Source organism: Cataglyphis hispanica, chromosome 4, assembly GCF_021464435.1.
Source record: "Cataglyphis hispanica isolate Lineage 1 chromosome 4, ULB_Chis1_1.0, whole genome shotgun sequence".
NCBI lineage: Eukaryota > Metazoa > Arthropoda > Insecta > Hymenoptera > Formicidae > Cataglyphis > Cataglyphis hispanica.
In genome coordinates, this window is record NC_065957.1 from 4,780,028 (window position 1) to 4,805,438 (window position 25,411).

At 31.6% G+C, this 25,411-nt stretch overlaps 4 protein-coding genes across 9 annotated transcripts; 1 reads left to right on the forward strand and 3 right to left on the reverse strand.

Moving 5' to 3' along the window:
* The first annotated feature begins 513 nt into the window (after positions 1-513).
* Positions 514-12,456, forward strand: LOC126849123 (tetraspanin-9). Of its 2 annotated transcripts, none has more exons than XM_050590702.1 (5): positions 514-678; positions 7,384-7,495; positions 9,768-9,959; positions 10,515-10,697; positions 10,855-12,456. In XM_050590702.1, the coding sequence occupies exons 2-5, from the start codon at positions 7,418-7,420 to the stop codon at positions 11,188-11,190; spliced, it is 789 nt and encodes a 262-aa protein (XP_050446659.1). In that variant the 5' UTR covers positions 514-678; positions 7,384-7,417; the 3' UTR covers positions 11,191-12,456. The 2 variants fall into 2 exon arrangements, with proteins under 2 accessions (XP_050446659.1, XP_050446660.1); XM_050590703.1 differs by lacking the exon at positions 514-678 and adding an exon at positions 6,388-7,076.
* A 2,051-nt stretch (positions 12,457-14,507) lies between these two features.
* On the reverse strand, positions 14,508-16,581 carry LOC126849369 (uncharacterized). 3 transcript variants are annotated; one of them, XM_050591147.1, is made up of 6 exons: positions 16,270-16,581; positions 16,129-16,182; positions 15,636-15,741; positions 15,333-15,442; positions 14,864-14,936; positions 14,508-14,756 (listed from the first exon to the last, which is right to left on the reverse strand). In XM_050591147.1, exons 1-5 carry the CDS (start codon positions 16,345-16,347, stop codon positions 14,889-14,891), a joined length of 396 nt encoding a protein of 131 aa, XP_050447104.1. In that variant the 5' UTR covers positions 16,348-16,581; the 3' UTR covers positions 14,508-14,756; positions 14,864-14,888. The 3 variants fall into 3 exon arrangements, with proteins under 3 accessions (XP_050447104.1, XP_050447103.1, XP_050447106.1); XM_050591146.1 differs by having other exon boundaries at positions 14,508-14,936; XM_050591149.1 differs by lacking the exon at positions 16,129-16,182 and having other exon boundaries at positions 14,508-14,936.
* A 93-nt stretch (positions 16,582-16,674) lies between these two features.
* Positions 16,675-18,469, reverse strand: LOC126849366 (uncharacterized). 2 transcript variants are annotated; one of them, XM_050591140.1, is made up of 4 exons: positions 18,020-18,469; positions 17,665-17,763; positions 16,936-17,283; positions 16,675-16,838 (listed from the first exon to the last, which is right to left on the reverse strand). In XM_050591140.1, exons 1-4 carry the CDS (start codon positions 18,164-18,166, stop codon positions 16,752-16,754), a joined length of 681 nt encoding a protein of 226 aa, XP_050447097.1. In that variant the 5' UTR covers positions 18,167-18,469; the 3' UTR covers positions 16,675-16,751. The 2 variants fall into 2 exon arrangements, with proteins under 2 accessions (XP_050447097.1, XP_050447096.1); XM_050591139.1 differs by lacking the exon at positions 17,665-17,763 and having other exon boundaries at positions 18,020-18,461.
* A 1,848-nt stretch (positions 18,470-20,317) lies between these two features.
* LOC126849351 (PE-PGRS family protein PE_PGRS18) lies at positions 20,318-25,406 on the reverse strand. Of its 2 annotated transcripts, none has more exons than XM_050591099.1 (7): positions 25,247-25,406; positions 23,077-23,263; positions 21,840-22,192; positions 21,404-21,478; positions 21,123-21,315; positions 20,807-21,042; positions 20,318-20,715 (listed from the first exon to the last, which is right to left on the reverse strand). In XM_050591099.1, the coding sequence occupies exons 1-7, from the start codon at positions 25,346-25,348 to the stop codon at positions 20,662-20,664; spliced, it is 1,200 nt and encodes a 399-aa protein (XP_050447056.1). In that variant the 5' UTR covers positions 25,349-25,406; the 3' UTR covers positions 20,318-20,661. The 2 variants fall into 2 exon arrangements, with proteins under 2 accessions (XP_050447056.1, XP_050447055.1); XM_050591098.1 differs by having other exon boundaries at positions 21,404-21,481.
* Positions 25,407-25,411: the final 5 nt, after the last annotated feature.

The following is a 25,411-nucleotide window of genomic DNA, read 5'->3' on the forward strand; positions in this document are numbered from 1 at the left end:
ATATATGTTGATCTATGCAATTAATGAGAATTACAATGAATTATAATAAATTTATTAAAATTTGCTAAGAATATTTTTTTGATACGTGTAATTTTTGTAAGAAATATTTATAGCGTTCAATTATATGTTTAAATATATGTAATTAATTTAGGCAACGTTACAAAATATTTTGTAACGAATGTAAACAATTTATTTCGTGTTTAAACGATAAAGTTCGTGCATTTATCATGAAACTAATAAAATGTTAATGTTTTTTGCACAGTTGTAATATTTAAAAAACAATAAAAAATTATACATGATATTTTGTTTCAAAATAATATTTTGCTGACGCAAATCAAAGTTTTATACATATATTCAATCATGAAGCATCTCTCGATCGATTTTTTATAATTAACACGTTGCGAATATTAATTCCTTATATCACTCTTATCATCTCACAAAGCGCTTCCGCGCAACCGTCAGATGGCGATCCTGGCTCGGAGAAACAGAGAAACGGATGTTTCTACGAGCTGCATGTATCGCGCGCGCAGTCGATCCGTGAACTCGAAAGCTGCCGCGAAGCAAAGCGATCCGACCTTTAATTGCGCTCTCCGTGAACTTTTGCGAATCATTCAGTGACGAAGAGCTTGCGACAGTTCTCTGCAAAGAATAATACGGATGATCCTTCTCATCCCACCTGTGAGTGATCAGTGAGCTGTTAAGTTTGCTTGTCCTTCGCGAAAAGTCCTTGTTTTTCATATTTATTTATCTCGCACCTCAAACTTTGCAAATTTTATTTAGATGTTAAATTTGTCACGTATTGCAAGAGTTCATTTCATACCTCATTTTGGGAACATCATTTAAATTGATTGATTATGAATTAATTGATTTTACGAAAGTGAATCTGTAATGATTTTAAGATGAAAGAGTTAGGCACAATGTTGGAAAAAATTTTATTGTCATTAAAACTTGCGCATAACATAAAGATGGAAAATATTTTAAAATTTTCAATAAATAATAAATAATTGCGATAATTAGCGGTTAAAAAATTTTATTTTTAAAATAATGATTTTTAATTTTTTTTTTATAAATATATAAAAGTTTATATGGCAAAGTATATCGCATATATGTATACAATTGCATGAGCAAAGCAACGTTTGTGCGTTACATAAAACTCACTTAATAAAGTGTGAATAAGATTCACTTGTGTGTTTCGTCCGGTAGAAACGTATTTATTAAACGTTTCGCGAATTCAGCACGTGAGACTCACGTATTTCTGCTTACAAATCTGGAATATAGTCGGCGTTGCATTCGTGAATGCAGTCAATGATAATTGCACGACGCGTAAATGTACGCGCGGATAAAATTCTTACGAGATTACATCCCATAAGAAAATATGTAGATCATCGTCCATCATTACTGCTCGCATTATTGATTATATATATTGACGTGATTGCAGACAGATAAATATTAATGAGAGACAGAATTACAAACGTGTAAGCTTTTTTTCTTTTTAATGTGGGAAAAAAAATTTCTTATTTTTTAAGTATTACATATTTATACACAGTGTGCTAAAATCGTATATATTTGCACCAATAATTTTCGTCAATTTTGGATTAATTTCTTCTTAATACTTGTGGTTTCCAACAAATTAATAATCGAAAACAAAGAGCGTTTGACAAACTAAGTTTCAGAAAAGAAAATAAATTTCAATACTTTATGTAGTTAATACAAAAAAAGATCTTCCTTTAATAAGAATTTTAATTTTTCTCTATAAAATATATGATATCAAAAAATATATGATATAATAAAATATATGATATAAAAATATATGATATCAAAAATTAAAGAAAAATATGTGCAATATGAAAAATGACTTTTTTGTAAGATTTTAAGAAATGTTTTGCTTAGATAAACCAAAAGAAATTATTGGCAATACACATATGACATTATATTTCCTTAAAAATGACATTTCTAACTTAGGATTTTTTAAAAATATTCATTTTAAAGCTCGAATTTGAAATGTCTTCGCCACTGATGAGTTTATCGCGAGAGAATCATAATCACATCATACTGCACAGATTAAGATTAATACTGCCGCGTGCATCTCATGGTCTCATATGCCTCGACGAGATGATTTAGACCTCGACGGAAAGGATTAATATGTTTTCAACGAATTGTCGCGACCTGGCGATTACGATCATTACGCGAATTTACTGACGTATATCGCTCCTTTATAATGTTCCGTGCAAGTAATTACAAATTAGACAATTTGTCTAATCGAGCGCGGTACTGCTTGCTAGGGAGCAAGCATCTGAAATCTGTCTTCTCTCGAAATTCTTTCGGACAATGAAAAGAAAATCTTTTTCTTATCCAATGATTCTCTGCTTTTAAAAAATCGAGACGGTGCCATTGTAAATTTTTTAAATAAAATTGCACGCACATTTTTCCGGTCGTGTCGAAATCGGGAAGTGTGTTGATAACGCGCGCCATTATCTCAAATACCAGGAAATCGATCGTGCGAACAGGTCGCTCGTCGATTTCTCTTCCCATGCAACCCAACATTTGACTGAACAATGAATCGGTGCTTTTCTCGTACGTACTATACTCTCTTAATGTATTACTTTCGCCGATAAATTCGTGAGAAACTGTATACATTTCAAGCTTAAGTACTTATGAATAGAAATTACTTTAATTTCTTTGTAATCCGAGCCATAGGCTCTTCATTAAATGACACATCGTAACACGATCAAAATTTTTCTAAAATGATTTGTATATTAATAAATTTTTGAATTAAAGTTCCGACAAATTAGAATTTAGGATTCGATTTAGAAGCGCGTAAAATTATGGCGCCATAAATCAGAATCGTTTCATTTCTTTAAATTGCTTATGTTTAATATAAAATAAATATATGATTATTTCCATTGTACTTTTTGAAAAGAATTTAAATAATACACACACACATAATATTATATATATATTTATTTTCTTTTTGTAAAAATGTGTAAACATAAATTTCTTATCGTTTTAAACAAATTTTAATAATTATAAATATTAGATATTTAGAGAAAGTATGATATATAAAATAAAAGTAATATATATATATATATATATATATATATATATATATATATATATATAAAAAGATATATTGAAAAGAAAGAGTCAAAATCATATACTTTCTTTGTAACTTTTCCTCTTTAATATTTTCTCTCTCCTTCTCTCTCTCTTAATTTCTAGAGAAGAGTATGTCTAGTCTTTGTTTTATTTGATATAGCAGAAATGTGTTTAGAAGAATGTTATTTTCAAAGAAAGGTTGACAAACGTAAACACTTTGAGAACGAGGTAAGAATTTCAATGATGGATTTATCGATCGAAAAAAAATTTCTTAATGCGGTGTTTAAGAAACCGATCACGTACACGTGGGAAGGATTGAGAGGGATTAAACTGGCTGAATTCGTGCTCGCGTGTAGCTTTCTTTACGCTGAAGGATGCACATGCTTTGACACATCGTTTTACGATTAGCGATTGAATTTATCATACGCAATATTTCGCAGCAATTCTTACATAACCATAATTTTTTTTTATACGCCGACACCTGACCGTGTCAGGAAATTATAGATCATCATAATAGGTATAATAGGATGTCTCTATTACGAGTACGAGAATTCTCCACGACAAACTTGTTACGTATATTCTCCTAATGCAACATAATTATAGCTTTTCTAGATCACGTTCTCAATCATGTAAGTGCCATGATTTATGCAACAATTTCACATAAAGGAACTAATGAACGTTGCAAATTCTTACCTAACAATACAATTTCTGTTTTAGTTAATAAAATATAAATTAAAAGTCTTCAATGATTGGCTGTGTAAACCAATCTATATCTCTTAGCACTTTTGACGGGGAAATAAAGAATTAAAATTGTCAGACATAAAACTGTCATTATAAGAATGAAACTGTCACTATAGCCCGCCGAGAATAATATTTTTGCGCTATGTGCGATCGCCGGAAGATTGATAATGAGACACGCGTGCGAGCTCCTTTCCTCGATTACATCACGTGGGAAGTTGAATGCGTAGGACGCGTTAACGCGATGGCACGTAAAAAATAGGAGAAAGAGATGGACGGAGAACCGGGCCGCGTTAACTTTTACATTTAGACATCGTCCACACGCATTTTACGAGACGATGACGGGCGGCGACGAGCGGGGAGATCATAGATGACCACAAATTGTCCGCAATTGGCAGGAAGTTGAGGCAGGGGGACCGTTTGTGCGCCCCTTTGCACTCTCCTCCGTGTACATTATTTTCACGCAGCCTTCCATTTCGTTCGTCAGAAATTGATCTCCGTGTCAATATTAATTTTTTCACACTACTTATACTCAATATTACGAAATATTTTTTAATCATATTTAAGTAAGACAATAATTAATCTTTAAAACATAATTGATATTTTTTTTCCTCTAAATTTCTCTTGATACATAAATATTTTTTTTTATTATATAAAATGTAGAAAAGATATATTCTAATTGTTTATTCTCGCGGGCAATCTTTAACAATAATGGCATAAAATGTTATAACACAAGGGAATGCTTGTAATACTTGTCTTACAAATATTGGAATTTCTATAACAGCTAACAGTTGGGATAAAAATAAGAGTATATCTCAAGGTCTATAAATATATCTTACTTTGAAACGTCACAGAGAATAGGGTAGCTTTCTTCCTTCCGCACCTTCTGGCTGGTGGTGTACCCTGTAAATGTCACAGAGATTATCCCTGACGCATGAAGCGATCGACTGTGAAATAAAAAAGACGCGATCGCAGCAAGATAAATACTACGAGCGTCTTTTACGAATTCGACGATAACGACTGGCATTTTTCTTCGTCAGATTCATATTCGTTCATCGTCGCTTCTTTCATTCGCTCGCGTTCTCCTTCTTGCTCGAACGATTTCATCCTCGCGAATGATGTTTGATATGATGTTCTTATTTAACGGGCGACAAGTGGCACGAATATTACGACGGTGGGTGGAGTTCTGCGTGAGAGACGTCGCTCTTGATAAGGCGAATCAATATTATTCAATTCTGATAACGGCCCTCATTACGGCAAGTAGGGAGAGAACACATTAATAATCGCGCAATGAGCTGATAACAGATTTTCCGTTAACTCGCGAATGCTCGGCCGAACCGATGTCTCGTTTCTTTAATTAAAGAGTAGCGTGATTCAGATAAATCTTTTTGTGTCAAATATGTACGGAATTTACAAAGATACTGAACAACTGTTCGTATAAATTGCGAGACAGTGCGCGAATGTGTGTACGATGATGGATGCATTTACTAATGAGAACGATATAGTTGATACATTTTTAAATTATCATCAGTGTTATTATAATTAGGCAGTCTATCAGGTAAAAATTCATCTAAATGCTTATTTATGGATAGATACGAAAGTTTCATACATAAAATCCCACATCAATGAGAGATGAGAAGTATATCAGAGATCTCTTGATTACATGAAGAGATACTCCTTCTTTTAATAATCATAGTTTTACAGATAATTTCATGCCTTTGCCTTGCTCTCTTTGTAAGGATACAGGCGAGATATTAACAATTCAATGAAATTATTCGACTCATTAATTATGTTAATTACATCGTATCGCGAGTGATTCGGCGATAACAATCGGTGAAACGAAAGTGCCAGAACGTGAAATTGTAATAGTTGATGTTTGCTGTGAATATATGTATATATGTATAGTGCAGATAATCTGTTGTTCAACATCTTTTTTTTTTCTCTTATCTGGTGCATTAATCGATCAATTTTATTTGCATATCTATCGTCTGAACTTAAAGTAGAAAAATCACATCAATCGTCTCTGTCATTTAAAATTCCGATATGCTAATACTTTTGACATTTGTGCACAGTGGGAAGAACACAGTGGGAAGAACTATTTAAACTTCTACGCAGTTTTTTTCTGTCGATATATTACAAAACTATTATTATATGTAGAAAAGTTACACACATACATACGCACACATACACGAAAATATAGAGTGACATTAATAGAAATTAGTGGAAAATTAATAATGTAAAAAAATATATGGGAAAAAGATCAGTATTAGAAAATTATTTTTGTTACAGTTTTGGAATAATTTGTAAGCGAAATCAAATTAAATATAAATTGTACGTGTGTATAATAATAGCGCAAGAGTTTCATTTTTTTAATCAGAAGAGAAAGCGCATAATTTTATTGTGGGAAGTAGTCTGAGATAATGTAGCTTTATATGCGTGAGTAAGAATTTCTACGAAGACACAATTCGCAAAAGTGAAGATTTTTATATACGAGACCTTTCGATGAACGTTACCTTCACCTTTGTAGCCTAGCGTGTTCTACGATCTCAGCCGGGATGTAAAAGGCTAACAAAGAACAGTGACACGATACGATAGCGTGAGGCGAGAAAGAAACAACGAAGAGAAAACGACCAGACATCTCTCGGGGTATCACGAGCGACCTTGTCTTTTTATTCTCGCGGTTCGATAGGTCATCTATGGGAAAAGTGACGTTTGACGGGCGCAATACATCCTCGTCTCTCCGCAGGTATCACTTCCAATCTTTCGTCGCGATTTACGTGATCGCAATCATGATCGCGTGTAGGTGAGCGGCTTCGACCGGAGCGGCTGTCCCGTTAACGGACCTAGAAGGTCCGCGAAAGACCGAACGGGAGCCAATCGCATCGGCTCGTGCTCAGACATATCGGAACGGATCCTCATCTGACAAGAATTGTCTTATCGGGTAGTCAGTCAGTCAGCTGGGACGAAGATCCTCTGGATCTTCCACGCCGCTGCGTTCGAGCGGGATTCTCTTCTCGTTCACCTCCGCCTTCTCTTCCTCCTCCTCCACCATTAACTCCCGTTCCTCCACTTTGTTCCTCTCTCTCTCTCTCTCTCTCTTTTTCTCTTTCTGTCTTTCTCGTCGCGGTTTTTCCCCTTCCTCTTTTCCTCGCACGATCTATCCTTCTCAGTTTGCTCCTCGAACGTAGTATTTCCTGGTGATCCGTGATGGGTACCACGAGACTCTCGCGCTGATGCGCACGGTGGGTTCCTTATCACAACAGTAATTATTGTGTAATAATAATAATAATAATATTCGTGAGAAAGATAAGGAAGACGGAGTCTTTTCTATGTGTTCGCGATAGAAGGCAAAAGTTGCTGATTGTGTTGAATTAATATTCTCCATGCATTTTCTCTGTGATCATAGTTGATATAGCGCCGGTACCTTGATAGCACTGTCTAATGTCAATTTGGGAAGTGACATTATTCTCGCGAGTTTCTTCATTGTCAAACGATTCTATTATCTGCTTTCTGTTTACGCAAATGGATCACACTCTACGTTTTTTGCAGAAAACATTGCCAGCCCCTTCAGAGTGAAGATTTGATGAAGGACCAAGTCATGGGCCGCACAGGATACACGTGCATTAGGCACGTTTTCTGCTCCCTCAACGTTTTAATCTGGGTAAGCTTCTTTTACGTTATTTTCGAAAAATAGATGTTATCCTGTCTTTTGATTGTAAATTGCACTATAATAAAAAAAAGCGTGATAAAAGAGCAAAAATGTATATATCTCGAATATTTCCCGAATATAAATTAATCGATTTTAAAATTGAATATATGAGAGATTTTTCTAATGACATATATATATATATATATATATATATATATATATATATATATATATGTCATTAGAAAAATCTCTCATATATCCAATTTTAAAATCGATTAATTTATATTCGAGAAATATTCGAGAACAGGCACTTGAGTTATATTTAAACGTCCTGCTAAAAAAGATATTTGTGAGCACATCTCGACGAATTCTCTTGAATGAAATGTTCCGTTGGCACACAATTCACAAACACGTGCAGTGCAGGCGCGATTTCAATTGATTAGGAATGATAAATGAAACAATACAATGAACACACACGACTAATAACGGCCTACGCGACTCAGCTATTAAATCGACGCGCTTTTGTAATTCGCTTTCCGCCGCATTCCCGGTTCCCTTCCCACTTTATCATTCCACTTGAAATCGTCTGTCGTTCGCGACGGCTGTATGGCGATGAAAGCCTTAAATAGGGCGTTGAACCGTGCTCTATGAGCTGTGAACTTACGGTACCTAAGTCGATGATAAAAGCGCGGTGCGTGTACTGAAACTAGTACACGTCTCTCTCATTAGACTCTACTACTGTTAAACGCGTGCCACCTGTTGTCGCGCGCACTTGATTACTTGCGTACTTTAATTGCTTTCTATTATACAAACTCCGCAGACGATGAAAGATAAACATGCACATTATTCAAAATATAGTTATTTAGGAAATGCTGTGTTAGAAAAAAATATGCAAAATTGCGAGGGCAAAATGTTTCAATAACGATTCAAATAGAATATCCGACGATATCAATGTGACACATATATGTATATTGCGGATTATATAACGTTCTCTTTGCAAAAGTACCGTGCATGCATCATTGACGGTAATTAGAAAGTACGGACGCGCTTTTGTACAATTAACTATTGAGGTCGCGTAACAGTGCATTAATTTCTTAATTTATGCTGCGCGAGTTGCAATTTATAAATTATTCCCCCCTCCCTCCCACTGGCGGTCTTTTCCGCGCGTAAATAAATACGTTATTTCGCCGACTTGTTACGCGCTCGTGCGCGTAAACGCGTTCCCTCATTCGCGCTCGATGATGCAAGGTAGGTCGCGCGAGACGTCGAATGTATCGCAATTTTACGGGACTCGCACGAAGCTGCAAGGTCAATATTCACCTGGCCGCTTGGTCGACTTCCCGTCACGAACGGCGCAGTGGGTTAACCACTCTGTCTCACCTAGAAATTCTATTCTCTCTTTCTCGAACGTGGACAAGCAATTTCTCTTTATTTGCGAATGATTTAGCAGATGAACGATGGTGTACCGTTATGCGTGTACAGTTGAACGAATTGTCAATCGATGATAATTTTTATTGGTTAATAATTTGTATCACACTTCGTGAAATTTTGCTACTTATTTTTCAAGCATTTGTAAAGTAGATCTATGCGTGGTCGTCGAAATGGTAGTTATATCAATTTCCCTTTCGCGTCGACGATTCGAAAGATTACAATATTTTCAAGCTGACAATCTGCTTTGCATTCCCAAATTTGTTTAAATAACGTGTTGCGTAATCGATACATTGTATAATGCCGACTATATATTATCAGAAGCACAGCCGGATGAAAATAACGCGACATTGACCCAGTAAACTCGCGTGTTATGAGTGTGATAAGAATCTCTCTCCTGAAACTCTTAATTATATTCTCCTAGATTTACATCACAAATTAACGTTAATAACTGATATTAACGCGATATTAGCGCAAAATTATTGTGTGGAATCATTATCATTTCTCCAGTTTTCCACTAAGTAATGTAATTAATTTTTTATCAATGTATTTTTTTTTTTTTAAATTAATGAGAATGTTTTTTGTTATCCACCATAATAAAAACTATATATACATTTTTGACCGAATATCTTAAAATTATTGTGTGATGTAGTTGACGACAAATTTTAAATCAATTTTTTTTTTTTTAATAAAAATCGGATATAAAATAAATGCTGTAATAAAAAAAAAAAAAGAACTTTGGTGAGGTCGGTATGTCTGGTGTAATTATCTCAACAGGTTTAGTAAATCTGCTCGTCGAATGTCATACATTTATGACGCTTGACATGACTCTGACATGCGGTAATTCTTTTTACAGTTATGCGCTTGCGGAATTTTGGGTGCGGGCCTTTGGCTGCGGTTAGCTTATTCCGGATACGCGACCTTGGTGCCGCAGTACAGCTTCGCATCGGCGGACTCGTTGCTGCTTGGCGCGGGATGCGTCACATTTGTCATCGCCTTCTTCGGATGCTGTGGCGCGTGGTTTCAGTCTAGATGCATGCTGATCACGGTTAGTACAACGTGATCCATTGTAAAACGCGTGCGTCTCGCAAAAAGTAGGTATATTATAGTATACTAGGTACACGCCCAGCATACGAGACTCGTAAGCCGATCTTGAGTATCTCTCTTGTTGGTAGAGAGAATTTTTATCTTAAATAATTTCATATAGGACGATCCGTATCTCCCGGCTCTTTGTACTAAATTTTTTTATTTTATTAATTATTTTTTTTTTACTTAAACGACACATTATTAGGCTTATTTTCAGACTAAAAACAAATTCTACAGAAATATTCTTTTCGCTACAAGTTGTGCATGTCAAACTTGTCGTGTAGTTATACGACGGATCGATAATTTGTTTGTGTACGCGAGACTGTGCATGTATAATAAGTGCATAGCAATCTGATTACATAGAATATGAATTTAGTGCGAAATGTATATGAAGTATAATATTTTAGGCATAGTAAGTACCTATAAAGCAAAATGAAATATTTTTTTTGAAATCTCTACTTTTTATTCTCTATAATTTGGAAAATGAACGTTTATACGCACATTTTGTAATTTTCAGTATTTCAGTCTGGTGATACTCATGTTTCTCGCCGAGTTCATGCTGGGAACTTTGGCGTTCGTGTTCAGGGAATATCTCGCGAGAAGCCTGAAAGAGGAATTACTGCACGGTATTGAAAAGCATTATAATATCACCAGGGAACCAGGCACTCTCTCCAGCATGTGGGATCACATACATACGGAGGTTGGCGTGCTCAATTAAAGTATTATTCATAAAACTAGTAGTGTACTAGTATTATTCATAAAATAGTATTTTATGTTGCGGATTCTCAATTGAATGGCAAAAAAAAACTTTTTGAATTAATTATGATCATTAAAAATAAATATGTAAATACTTTCAGTTTCACTGCTGCGGCGTACGCGATTACACGGATTGGTTCCAAATCGAGGCTTGGCCCGAGGAGGATCGGGTGCCGGATTCCTGTTGCATGCAACGGGAACGCTACTGCGGTCGTCTAGATCCGGAGGGTCGCAATAAGGAGCTCTGGTACAAAGAAGGATGCGCGACCGCCATACAAATGTGGCTAGTCACCAGACTCCACGTGGTGGGTACGGTGGGCCTCATCGTCGCCTTTCTTCAGCTGTTCGGTCAGGTGGCCAGCATGATCCTCTTCTGCACGGTCAGGCACAAGAGGTCCTCTCACACGTACAAGAGTTACGATACTACCAATACCTAGAATTTCCGATCGATCTTGGACGAGACCACTGTCTAAGATCGATACAATACCTTCCTCGCGAGTGTCTGATTCCCGTTCCACGCAGCGGGAACGAATATTTTCAGAATCATCGACATTGGTCCTTTACTGACAACTTTTACGGAAGATCCTGCCTTTCGATCGCACCGAATTCGTAGATATTTATAAAAATAATAGACAACGACGTTAAAAGTTTGTTTAAGAAAACTCACGTCGGAGCATAAAATGAGATTAAATTATATTGAGGATTATTAAAAACAGTATTCTATAAATGTATTTTACAGATGAGATTTTAAGCAGATGAAGACACGTTGAGGTTTTAGCTTGAGGTTTCAGACCAAAAAGTTTCCGCTGTGTACCAAAAAATATGATAAGTATTTAATTGATGATTTTCCTTCCTTTAGTTTGAATGCTGATAATGTTTCTTTGCAGTATCCGGTGATTAATATCGAGATTTCTTGCTGTCAGATTTTATGTCGATTGATAATTATTTATAATTTTAAGCGTAAGCAACAATATCATCTGTGGATCCTTTTTAACTAATTTATAGATAGTAGTATAAATAGTATCTGACAGCAGAAAATTAATTTGTATGTCAGAATAATTTATATAATAATGTAAGAGAGAGAGAGAGAGAGAGAGAGAGAGAGAGAGAGAGAGAAAAAGGGAGAGAATCGAGATTATGATTGATCATTAAATTGAATTTTTCCTATGTAACAAATCTATCCTGCTTTAATAGTATTAAAGATGACTCTAATTGATATATACTCAGTAATCATATCAATACTTCATTCACGAGAAATAATCACATTTTACTTTTCGATAAGTAATTGTATGCCGCATCGATTTTCGATGTCAATAATTGGGAACAGTTAGATAATAGATAGATAGTGCATGATTATGTGATTTAGTCTCTTGGGTATTTAATTCAGATTATAGATTATTAAAGTAAGTATTTTCAATGTCATAAGTATGAACTTATGTTATATATATATATATAAGGAGTTTTATATATCTAATATATATTAATTAAAGTAAAAACTCTCTTATATGTGTTATAGCTGATATCGCCGAAGCAAACGATTGAGTATATGAAAATATATATTCATGATTTAAAATTTACTAATAATTTAAAGTAATGTTGACGATTATACAGTAAAAAAACGAAATGACAAGACGACAGTAATGTATTGCAAGTGTATTAAATATAAATTATTATTAGTAATAAATAATATATTTATATGTTAACACTGATCATTATATATATATATGTATATGTGTGTGTGGATTTTATTATATATATATATATATATATATATATATATATATATATATATATATAGTTTTATTATTATTGCCTTCTCTTCGCGTCTAAAAATAAATTAGATTATTATAGCAATTTTTTATATGTAAATTTTTAATATATATTTAATATTTTAATACATGACAAAAACTTCGAAGTTTGACTTTTTTTCAAATTTTATATACCGATATTTGAAAGATTTTTTCAGTGAAAGATTTTTTTTATTATCTTAAAGGAAAATATTAAATTAGATAAACTAGAACATCTATTTAATCATTCGAATCATAATCTGTATCATTCGCAAAAACAAGCTTCGTCTATGAGGAAAAACTATAAATAAACACAATATTTACATTTTAGTTACATTGCGATTAAATCTTGATGTGTTAAAATTCGTGAAAAGAAGCAAATCAAATAGATATAACCGTAAATAAAAAACGCTACTTATCAGTTGCTTGCTAATGCGTAATATAAATCACTTAATACTTGATTTATGGCACCAAGTATGCACAAAGTTATCGATAAAGTATTGCAAATAGCTAGTAATATTGATACAAGCATCAAAGATATTATATATATTATATATATATATATATATATATATATATATATATATATATATATATATTATAGATATTATACATATATTTGATAAACTCTACTAAAATTATTTCGTTTATTATATTTAGAATTAATATTCGCTTTTGCATTTTTTTTCGATAGCTTTAATTATAGAATTTAAAGAAGCTTCTATGCAGTTTATAAAAAATACCGTCACGTATCGATAAAAATATATAAAAAATAAAGAAGAAAACTTTAGTTAGACAGTATCCTTGAGTATACAATCGGAAAATGATATACGTACATAATATATAAATAGTTTAAAGTCGATGAGTCAGAATTTAAATGGCATCTCGTAAATACCATAAAATGTTTTTATTTGCGTAAAACTATAAAAAAATGTGAAGATATACATATATGTATATGTACTCGTCTTACGACAGCGCAAATTTACCTTATGCTACATATTTCGCATAAAGCTTTTATGCATAATGTGTTAAAATTAAAAATGCTCTATAATAAATGGACTATAACAAATTCATTATTTTTGAAAATTATGATAAAAAAACTTAAAATGTTTTTAATAAAAATAGGAGTATTGGTCTGGAAGACTATTTATTTCATTTCACTACTCATTTAATCGGCAAGTTAATATCATTTTATAACATTAAATATCAAAGGTGACATAATAATTTTAAAAAGGGCATTATATATAAGATATAATCTTAGATATACTGTCTCATTGGTATTCCTTCTTCTTTGAGCATGTGCTTAAAAAAAATTTTAGAATTTTACGAATTGCATGTAATAGTGTTCCAATCAAACAATGATATGGAACTGATTGTGTTCTATTGTAGGAAAGATTGTTATATACTTGCACACTCATATTTATGAACAAATATTCGGCTGTAAGAAACAACAGAATAATAAAAGATATAGATCGCATTATATTTCTTTTATGTATTCGAGTTTTACTTCTTTGCCTATTTAATAGCGGACGACTAATTATTCCTATGCTCACGATAACCTGTTCATCACGTGTCTTGGAATAACGCTTAGAAAGACGCAATTTTGTATGACCTCGATACACATGAACCTTAATTAGCCTTAATATATCGATGATGAGTTATCGACGAGTTATCAGGTTTATTTATATAATTATGCATATATTATATGTATAAGTTGTGACGACATCTCATAACTTTATTGTAGCTAATTTTTTTTCTTTTTTTTATAGCTAATTAATGAACAAATCCGTAAGTATATAATAAAAATTAAGTGTGAGTTACATTTGTATAATAATTTTTATTAGGCGTTTTTGTATTAGTAATTATTGATCTTATTAGTTATTCGTTTTATGTTACAAGTTACAATGCAATTATTTACGAGCAATTTATGGGAATATTAAATAATTTTGTAATAAAATTAATGATTGTTTAACACATATATAATTTATTTACTTTAACTGTAGAATGATTTTGTTAGTATACATAAGTTAAAATTTTTATATAAATTATTTAGCATAATTAGAAAGAAATAATAATCTTCAAATTGATAAAAATGTTACAATAATATATATCTTTTTTATATATATGAACACTTAATAATAATATATTATAATGTTAAAAATAGATAAAGATAAACAACTCTATTGCGCAAGACAATTATACTTCATTCATTAGATCTGAAACAAAATTTTACGAATTATAAGATTATTACTTGAAAATATTTAGTTTATATTTAGTTTATATTATAATTCTTAATGTTATAAAATATTTATTTGTAACTTGCACAGCTATTTTCCTTCCTGATTTTCTTAATTCAAAATCGCGTTGTTCATTAATATGTTGCTAACATAGCATACCTATAAATTAAAAGAAAGATTGTATATAAAAAGATAATATTAATACTAAACAATTTATATATATATATAATAATTATTTTGTTAATATAAAATCTTGATTTTGAATTTAGTAATTAAGATATTCAATAATAAATTATAAAATAATTATAAAATTATAAAATAAAATTAATTTGCAAGTTTAGAAGAAATTAATTTCGTATTCTTTAAAGAATAAAAATTGTTGAACTATCATAGATTATCATATGTATCATAGATTATCACATATATATGTATAGAAACTAATTATAGAATAAAATCTTCCGCGTCTTGTGAAACTTTTTTATGTTTTTTTTTTTTTAGAATATTTCTTGTATTTTGATAAGTATTAGTTATACTTATATAATTAATTATACTTACTATATCTTGAATCCAATAATATTTCTCATTCAATAAATGAGATTTTTCTAAGATTTCATCGATGCATATTGTCTTCAACATTTTAATAGACATTATATATAGTACCTCATCTAAATAAATTTAATAGCAAGCTAAATATTTTACTTAGCTCTCTTTTATGCAAAATTTACATAGTATTGTAGATAAAATATTAAATAGCTTAGGAGATAGCATAAATTATACAATTCAAAACAAAATCTAAGAAAAATTTTATACATATGAACAAAAATCTAATAAATTTCTTATCAACAACATTAAATGAACCTAGTTGCTTTAATTTAGAACGGTTGTCCATATCGCTCATGTCAGTAGATGTTATGTTTTCCGGATCTTCTTGATCAAATAATCCTTTTTCAAGAGATGATTTAGACTAAAGAGAAAAAAGCTTATTAATTTGCTTTCATTAATTTTAATTCACTAATGTTAAGCATTTAGTTGACAATTTTTTATATAAAATAATTATAAATTAAGATCATTAAATGGGGATATTGAATAAATAGGCTTTATCTATAAATCATTTATAAATTAAAATATCTAGAATTATAATCTATAAATATAATCTAGAATTTTATAATAACCTAATGTCACATTTTTTAATTTTGCAGTTAGAATTTATTCCAATAAATCTTGTAAAATTAATTCCAATAAATCTTGTTATAAATATTATTGAGAAGAAATGTATTTTCAATCCTAAATTATTATTATTACTCTCAGAAAATTTGTCTCTTTATAATTCTTGTTCAAGTTTTTTACTTACTTGAAAATTATATAAACTGTTAAAAATTCTCTGAGGAGTTGACACAGCGTTGTTCTAGCAATATAGTGATAAAAATTATTTATGATAGAAAAATAATTTAAATCCTTATATATCAAAGAAAAATGTACAGTATATACATACTCCATATAGTTGGCTTAGTTCTCCGAAAACACCTCCGATGAAGAACAACGATAGAAATACATGTAACAGCATCATCATAATATCTTAAAGAGAAAATGCAACACAATTTAAAAATATTAAGTTTTTTGGAAATAGTATCTTTATTTTGCGAATAAAATTAAAACTCGTGTAAAAAGTATTTTGACAAACTGACGTTCGTTTGACTTATTCAGAACTTCTTTATAAGAAAAAGTTATATCTTATCGTTCGTTCGAAAATTATGCTAAAGTATAAAGTCATTATTATTAAGTGTTATTGTTAATTGAAGGCAATTTTGATATCAGTACATCTACGTGTACGCAGGTGCATACGTTCTTATAATACTTTGCATTTTTTTCTATATTCCCAAAACAAAAGGTTTTCACATAGTTATATGATAACATTTTATTTAATCTATATACATTTTTCGTAATTAATTACATATTTATGTACATTTATATTTATTATTCGAGTCCAATGAGTCTTTTGCCTAAACGATCCAATACCTGGCTTGCTGCTCGAGAAGTTTGTTTGGCGACATTATAAGGGATCTGTAATATGCAGTTAAAATAAACAAGAAAATTTTTTATAATTTTCGTTAATATTTGTTGCTTTGACAAAATATCAATTGCTTTGCAAGATACTTACATTTACTATGACGCTCAAAGTATTTGCAAAATTTTCGAAACCTTTAACAAACACTTCTCCAAATCCAATAAATTTGTCTCCCGTATTATCATATTTTTCTTCTTCCTTAATTCCGTCAACGATTGGTGTAGGCGTCACAATATTATACAATGCGTCTCTAATGTTGCCAGGCTTTCGTCTTTCTAAAATTGCCTGCTCAGTCTCATTTTCTAAACGAACTGATTCTCGCCCCGACGGATGGAACAAAACTATCGGTGTTGTAGTTTGCACCGACCTGCGGCTCTGATTAGGCTTCTCGACCATAATAATTACTGGCTCAAGATTATTCTGAGTTTCGCTAATTAATTGCTATAAAAAGAAAGGTAGTATATATGCCGTAATTTTTTTATTGCAAATTACGAACACATTGTTATTTGATAATAGCAAAAATAAATAGCGAAAATGAAATAAAAATGCAAAAGTACATTAAATGTTTGCTGCATTAATCGATTAGTACATGAGAGTGACGTTCTCACATTATCCTATTTACGATAGGATTTTAACTATGATTTTTTCTTCATCCTTATAAATCATTCAGCATAACCGATCAAAGAAAATATTTGATTAATGCTAATTGTGTGTGTAATGGTATGTCGACTTTCTGTATACTGGTAAAAAGATATTACATAATGCTGTATGCATATGAGACATAAAATGTCATTAAAAGAATTTGATAGACATAATAATTACCTCCACTTGATTGACAATGATGTTTCTGGCCAATATTATCGAATTGATAAATCTTCCTGTGCCGATTCTAATCGTATCAGCGACACGGCCTAACAATACCTACAAAACAGTAATTTTGACTTCGCCTGCCGGTCATACTGGCGAGTTTCGAGGATCCAATTAGAATTTCGTACAGAGGAATTGAGGAATCGTTTACATAGATTTTTCGATTAATTTAGATTTATTTGTTTTATCGTTTTAAATGTCGAAAAAAAAAAAATATGACACGTGCCGTCTTTTTATGACATTTGTCTTCTAAAGATTGCATTTTCATATATTTTCGCAAAGCAAGTATTACAAATGCAAAACAATTTACCTTTGCTTCCTCCAATCTTGAAGGTAACATGCTTTCTGCATTACTTCGCATGTCGTTGAGAATAAATTTTGTCGGTTCATCCGCAGGATGAGCACTCCGTGAGTCTAACCAGCAGATAAGCGACAGAATTATTACAATTCGCAACATATTCCTTTTCAATATAGTTTTTTAATATAGTTTTTAATATAAAAGTTTCTATACAATTTATTTTAAAGCAAAGAAGAGTTTTAAATACACACACACACGCGCGCGCGCGCGCTTCAAAGAATATTTGCACTTATAAGAATGTTAATCGGAATAATTTGCATAAAAGATAATGTTTTGGCAAACTTATTTTGATTTTTAAATAATTGTTAAGTTTGAAATTTTAAGAATATGGCACGCATCTGTAGAAGTTTGTCACTATTGAAGAGCGAAAAACCGACTAACCGATTTCGCTCAGGATGACGAACTTACTTACCAGCTTACGACACTATATATTACTTTCTCTTTCGGTATGCTTCTTCATATTGGAAATTGGAAATCGCAACTTGCGCACACACATGTAGCAATTAAAATTAAAATTATCATAAAATCTTGACTTGTTATTAATATTGAACAAATAAAAATATATTCTTAAGATATAAAAGAATAAATGTATTTTATTAATAAATAATTTATTCCATTGTGTGTATTAAGAGATTTCTTATTATATTGTTAAATTCTAAAATTATTAAGAGAATAAATGTAAAATATATTATAATATAATAGTAATATACATCTTATCAGTACCAAAAAATAGTTACATATAGTTATTATTAAAATAATAAAAGTGATCAACAAAATATTACCTCAGAATTTAAATACTGGCCTGATATAAGAGTGTTGCTATTTGATCTGGCAAGACAACTTCCTGTTACAAAATATAACATAATATAATCGTATAGTATAAATATAAATATTATCTTCTTTTAGCTGTAAAAGGAAAGAAATTTTATTGTAAATTTATTGTAAAATTAAATGTGTTTTTTAGTTGTGCACTTCTAAACATATGTTGCAAAACGTGCATGATATTATTTATACAAGCGAGCATGTCACTTTTATTATTATATCGTATGACTAATTCATGAACATGTAAAAAATGATAATATTCTGATAAGAAATAAAAGATGGTCTTAAATGGATGGTTGCGAATAAATATTTAAGTTTCAATATTTTATTAATGTTGCTCCAGCATATTTTCCATTATTCAGAATTAAAAGCTGCAGAAACTAAGTTATTATTTGAAAATAAAGTATTGTAATTATTATTCACTAATTTAAATTCTTTTTAAATTGTCTATAATTAAATTACGCAATTTCGTAGATTAAATAATATGTTTTATTTATTAATATATTTTTGTGTATTTGCAAAATATTTCCTTTTCTAATTTGAAAATTTATTAAATAGTACACGGCGTAAGAAATACATAAATGTGATGCGTAATGCGTGTAATGGATACTTTGCAATATTCTTAAGTATTTATAAATAATGATGTACTGGTAGTGAACTGAGTTTTGAAGTAATGCAGTTAAGGTCGCAACTTATTTAACTAGTTTCTATTAATATCAGTGAAATATCACCGTAACCATTATGATAACACAGTGTCTCAAATACAGCAGTAGAACTTTATGTTTAAACGAGTGATTATACGCATTAATACCTATTGGCAAGTATAATGGCATAGAATAGAGTTATTGTGACGGAAAAATGCACTTCTTCATACTCTTAGAAATAATTTCAAGGTTTGCTTGTAAGTATATATGCATATGTATAGTCATACACAGTCATCTTTCAATTTTTAATATCATATATTTTGCGTAATCTTTGTTTTCTTTAGCATTTTCTTCTTTTTTACTCTTTCTTTAAATCTTCCGTTCACGTCAACGTGCTTATGATTTACAATATAATATTTTATTCTTCATTCATTGTTTTACTGCTTCTATCTTTTTTTACATCTCTGCCGGATATTATTATCGTCTGTTTTATTATCGTTTGTACCAATCGCATTTTATCTCTTTTAATTGCTTAAATATCTTATGTAAATATAATAATGTGGTTGTATGTAGTTAGTAGCGAACGTTTTATAACGATCATATTTGTGGTTTTATGCGATTTATACTAATTGTAAGAATGAATAAGAGGCAACAAGTAAATATTTTTCCTTGATGAAATATCCTTGAAACTCGCGTACCATGTACGAATAAGAATAGCAGGTAAGTCGTAAAATAATATAATTAAATTCAGGAGAATATAAATAATTCGTGGCAGACACAAGAATAGCTTTTCTCGTATGAAAGTTTATTAATGTACCTTCTTAAAATGACTCGCAGGTTGAGACAAAGGAATATCGCCTGTGAAATCATTGGAATTACAATCTAATCACGTGCAGGGAACCGCAAGGAAGATATCACGTGTGTGCCTGGCATTCGTAAGCAAGGCGGAATAAACATTCGCCGAAAGAGGGGCTGAGTATAACAACAAATAAGAACGCTAAATGTATTCGGAGATTCGGAGGACCTTGCAAAAAACATGGCTCACGATCTTCGCTCGTGAACCTTTTTTTATCACGCGACTACAATATCTTCGAATATAAAACTTATGTAAAAATAACACGGGAAGTCTCAGCCGACGTTGTTCAGTAATTGATTAACAGCGGACAACGTAGAAATTGGAATCTGAAGAGAAAGTAGTAGCTCATTAGAAACTCCGTGAATTCTTATGCATGACGTAACATTTATGAGATGATTATATCAGGCATCAACTTACGTTGAAGATGTCATTGAACAAGGAACCGCTTGTATAAACTTTGCCCACGGCAACCGTACCGCTGTCTCCCACCGCGTTCGCATAGAGTCCACCGACAATGTCTGAAGGTGAGCTTTGAGAATCAACTGTCACCGCTGGAGCAGCGTAGACTACTTTCCTAGGAGCGGTCCAGAACCTCTTCCTAAAGTACCAGCGTGGATATACCGGCTTCGAAACGACTACGGTTGGATTCTTGTCTGGTAAAGAAAAGAGTTGTTTCATAAGATACCATCTAAGTATGTACATTAATAAAACTCATCACCATCATTGTGCTCACCGACTGCAATCGTATTAACTGCAACTGTCTCTTGTACAGGTACTACAGGTGCCACGGGTATCACGGGTGCGGACGCCACAATGCTCTTTTCGACGGATTTTACGACTGGCGCCGCTCCAATCAGATTGACCGATCCGACCAGCCCAATTTCCGCTGCAGCAGGTTCCACGGCAGCGACAATCGCTCTTCGTGTCTGTGGCACATGAGAAAAAAAGATTTTCTAATAATTTTGTCATTTATTTCACAATCATGTTGCTCGAGAATTTCTTTGCTTTTATCACCTCTTTGTTTTGCGACTCGACCTTCCCATCTGCAGGCTCGTCAGCTGGCAGCGCGGCAGCTTCAAGTGCCACCACCTTCTACATTCGATAGATTGCATTTTAAAGACTGCATTGATAGATTTTATTTTAAAGACGATATATCCCACACACGAATATATTTGTGCAAAGGTGATTGTTAGAGAGGAGTTATCCCATAATTTGTGAATATAAATTTAAATGCCTTTATATAACTTATTAAGATACTAATTACAAAACTACGATTATTCTATAGAAGTGTTAGAAAGAGAATTGTGTCAATGAACATCCTCGCGTTTTTCGTGTAGTAATACGATATCTCGTTTAGATATCGTATTCGAAACCTAGAAAATCATAATTTGTTGTATATCCTTAGCTTATAAAAATTAGATTAATGCAAGAACTACGTGTCAAATAGAACCTCTTTCTCCTTCTGCTCTTTTGAACGTATGATCTGTATGTTCGTGTGGCCCTTCGACTTCGTTACGCTCGTAGCTGCTTCCGCTGTTGCATTAACTTCTCTCGTCGTCGCGCCGGATGCACGCGAATTCACGTTAGCTTCAGCAGCCGCATTGCCGGCTGCAGCTCCATCGATTTCTGCTCCGCCAAGACCTCCTCCAAGATACACGCCGGTTCCTGGACCGCCCGATGTCGCGCCAGCATATAGACCACCGGCAATCGGATTGAACGATCGTCCGTCCAATCTTCCACCAAGACCGGCTGCCGCTTCCGGTCTCCCACGACCGAGTCCAGCACGAGCGTATAAACCGCCGCCTGAAAATATATCTCGTTTTATTTAATTTTCTTCAATATTTATGTCTTCGATGAAAAACTTGATTTATATCAGATGCACAAAATATAAAAATATTTCTTATATATATGTATAAAAAATATTTATAAATATATAATAAATATATAATAAATATTATAAAAAAAATATATATATAAAAAAGATATTTATATATATAAATATCCTCAAATAAAATTAAATATATAAATATCTATATACAAATAAAATTAAAGACAAATTAAATACATATTTAAAAAGATATTTAACTTTTATGCGTATATAAAAGATACTTTTATATATATAAATATCTTTTATATGTATAAAAGTTAAAAATTTTTTTAAATATGTATTTATTTTGTCTTTAATTTTATTTGTAACAAGTAGAATGCATCTCTCTTTCTCCTTCTTTAGCATTAATATAGGGTGACAATTGGGATTGTGTTGAAAGTAAACAATTATATTTCATCCCCTCGATTTCGGCGATTATTTGGACTGAAATTTACTCATGGAGGTCTGAAATGGTCTCCTTATTCACTCGAATGTGTGCGATTTTTTTCTCTGAGAATATCTTGAAGACAAATGCTATACAGTCTTAAAATACCGAAGAGCTGATAGATAATATTCAAAAATGCACTCGCAGCATTGTTAGATAGTATTTCAAAATTCTCAGAAACGGTTGCAATTTTATGCCGATAAACATTATTTTGAAAACATATCATTAGCTCATGCAAGCAAGCAATTTTTTGTCCCTTTTCTGCCCCGTTTCATTCATTTTGTTCGACTTACTTGTTGCGTAGCAATAACCACTTACTTTCAACACATTCTTAATGATCATCCTGTATTTCCTTTTACTTTTGCGAACACTAACCGAGATTGCCGTCTTCTCCGTTTAATTGACCACTTAATCCCGCACCCGCGTGCGCACCCCACGGAGTACCCGCGCTCGCGTGAAGTCCACCTCCCGTTCCTCGTAGAAGACCGCCGAGTCCAGCTTCAGCATGGTATCCTCCAAAATTCACCCGGATTCCTCCGTTAGTAAATTGAAGAAACGGAAGCTATGCAATGACAATTGAATCTCTTATCAGAATTTCTTTATTAGAATCAGAAGCTAAAACAGTTGAATTAAAAAGTAAAAAAGTTAATAACTTTTAACTTAACTTAATTATCCTTTTTATACAAGTTAAAATAATTTATCAATATATCGTATAAACTTTTAATTTTAATTGGTTAATAATTTTTTAACTAAATTAATTTTTGTTTAAATAACTTTTAAGTTCGTAAACTTAGTTTATTTTTGGCCCATTTACTTTAAACGTAACTTACTTAAAACTAATTAAAATTAATTAAAACAAAATTAACTTATCCAATGTTCTTGATAAGAACTCGGAATTTTTGGCAATTAGTTAAAAAAAAAAAATTAATTTATTCAACCTTGATCGGAACTAAGAATGTTTGGCGCGCGTTAGAGTGAAAGGGATTATTTTATAATCTTACATAAAGATCTCTCGCACAGTTTGTACGAATTTTTCTCACAATTTAGTTATTTGTGTATCTTTGCATACATTCCACATTTAGATTGCAAAATTCTAATCAAATTGTAATTTAAATTAATTAACGTTTTCCGTCTCTTCTCTACTGCGAGGTATAAAAACCTATTCTTTTCAGAAATATGCACGCAAGTGTTTCATTCGTCACTGACATTCCGGCTAAAGTCGAAACTAGTTACCGTGACGTTTCACAAAGCAATATCTTTTCTCTTATATTTTCACGCTAGATATTGAGTAAATAGATCTAAAAAAGACGCGCAAAAATATTAATACTACTTAATGAAATTATCTAATTGAAATTATTTAATTAAAATTCGTACAACAATATTAACTTAAAAAAATTAATATATTATACTTTCTTTTAATGCCATAAAAATATTATTTCAAAATAAGCGAGATATATTAAAAATATGATTAAATAGAAAATACTCAATAATTATTTTAGCTATTTAAAAAAAAACATAGAAACAAAGGAGTAAGCGCTATTATTAAACTTGAACTTCTTATTTTTTTTAAAATTTTTATTGCTACGTAATTCTTGGCGTAAATTATTAAGTTTTAGGTTTTTAAATTATTGCAGTTTTTGCCATTTAAATATATAAGAATATAATTATCTTGTTTATGACAGATGTTATAAACAATTTCCGTAATCCTTTCTCTCACTACACGAGTATCTGCTTATCTAATCAGCTTTAATGTAACTTTTTCTATGGTATTTTCCTCTCATGATCAAAGTAATTGATCAACTTATTGCTTTTTTTTAAATCACACGAGGTTGGAGTTTTATTTCTTGTTAACTTAATTATCATTCATGATGACGTTAAAGCCACACTCGATTCGTAGAATACGATCATTCTCGCAATTACTGGAAATAAAAAAATTGTTTGAATTATAATAAAATGTGTTATACTTGCGTGTGACGCGTATCTAAAAATTTGAGATAAATAATATCGCAAAAATTATTACCGCTTTTATTATATCATGTATTATATATATTTATTTATTATATATATTTATTATATGATATTATATACCGGAGACATATAAAAATGTTAATCAAGAATCAATTTAAGTATTATGTCGTTTTTTGTAACGTTCGATGTATTTGAATTTATCATCATCTTTCAACAATGTATGCATATTTCGCGCAGTTGTTCGGGTTGAATGCAATAAGTGACAGATTCAGTGAGAAGCAACATCTCTACAACTATAAATGCGCATGTGATATAATGATAGCTTTCTCGTTCATAGACATCATTATAAACAAAATTAACATCTTATCGACAAAATTCAACTTTTCACATAATCTCGCAATTAATTTTAAAAGTCAAAATGCTTTTCTTTTTTTGCCAAATTTGCTTTTTTTATTTTTTATTATAAAATATACGCACTCACGTTTCTTTTTCATGAAATAGAAAAATCTATAAAATAAACTTTAGTAATTGATAATGATAATAACGAATTAAAAGAAGGCGAATATTGTCTACTCACTGGTCCAGGTGATTCTGTAGTCGTCGTAATCTCCTGCGGCATTCCGTTAGCCAGAGCTATGAAAGCAATAAGCAAGCAGTTAGCTACCTTGTCGAACGACATCTTCGCGTTCACTAAAGGAAGGATCGAGGCTAGTAGGCAGGTAGGCAGTCATTTCTTGGCCTG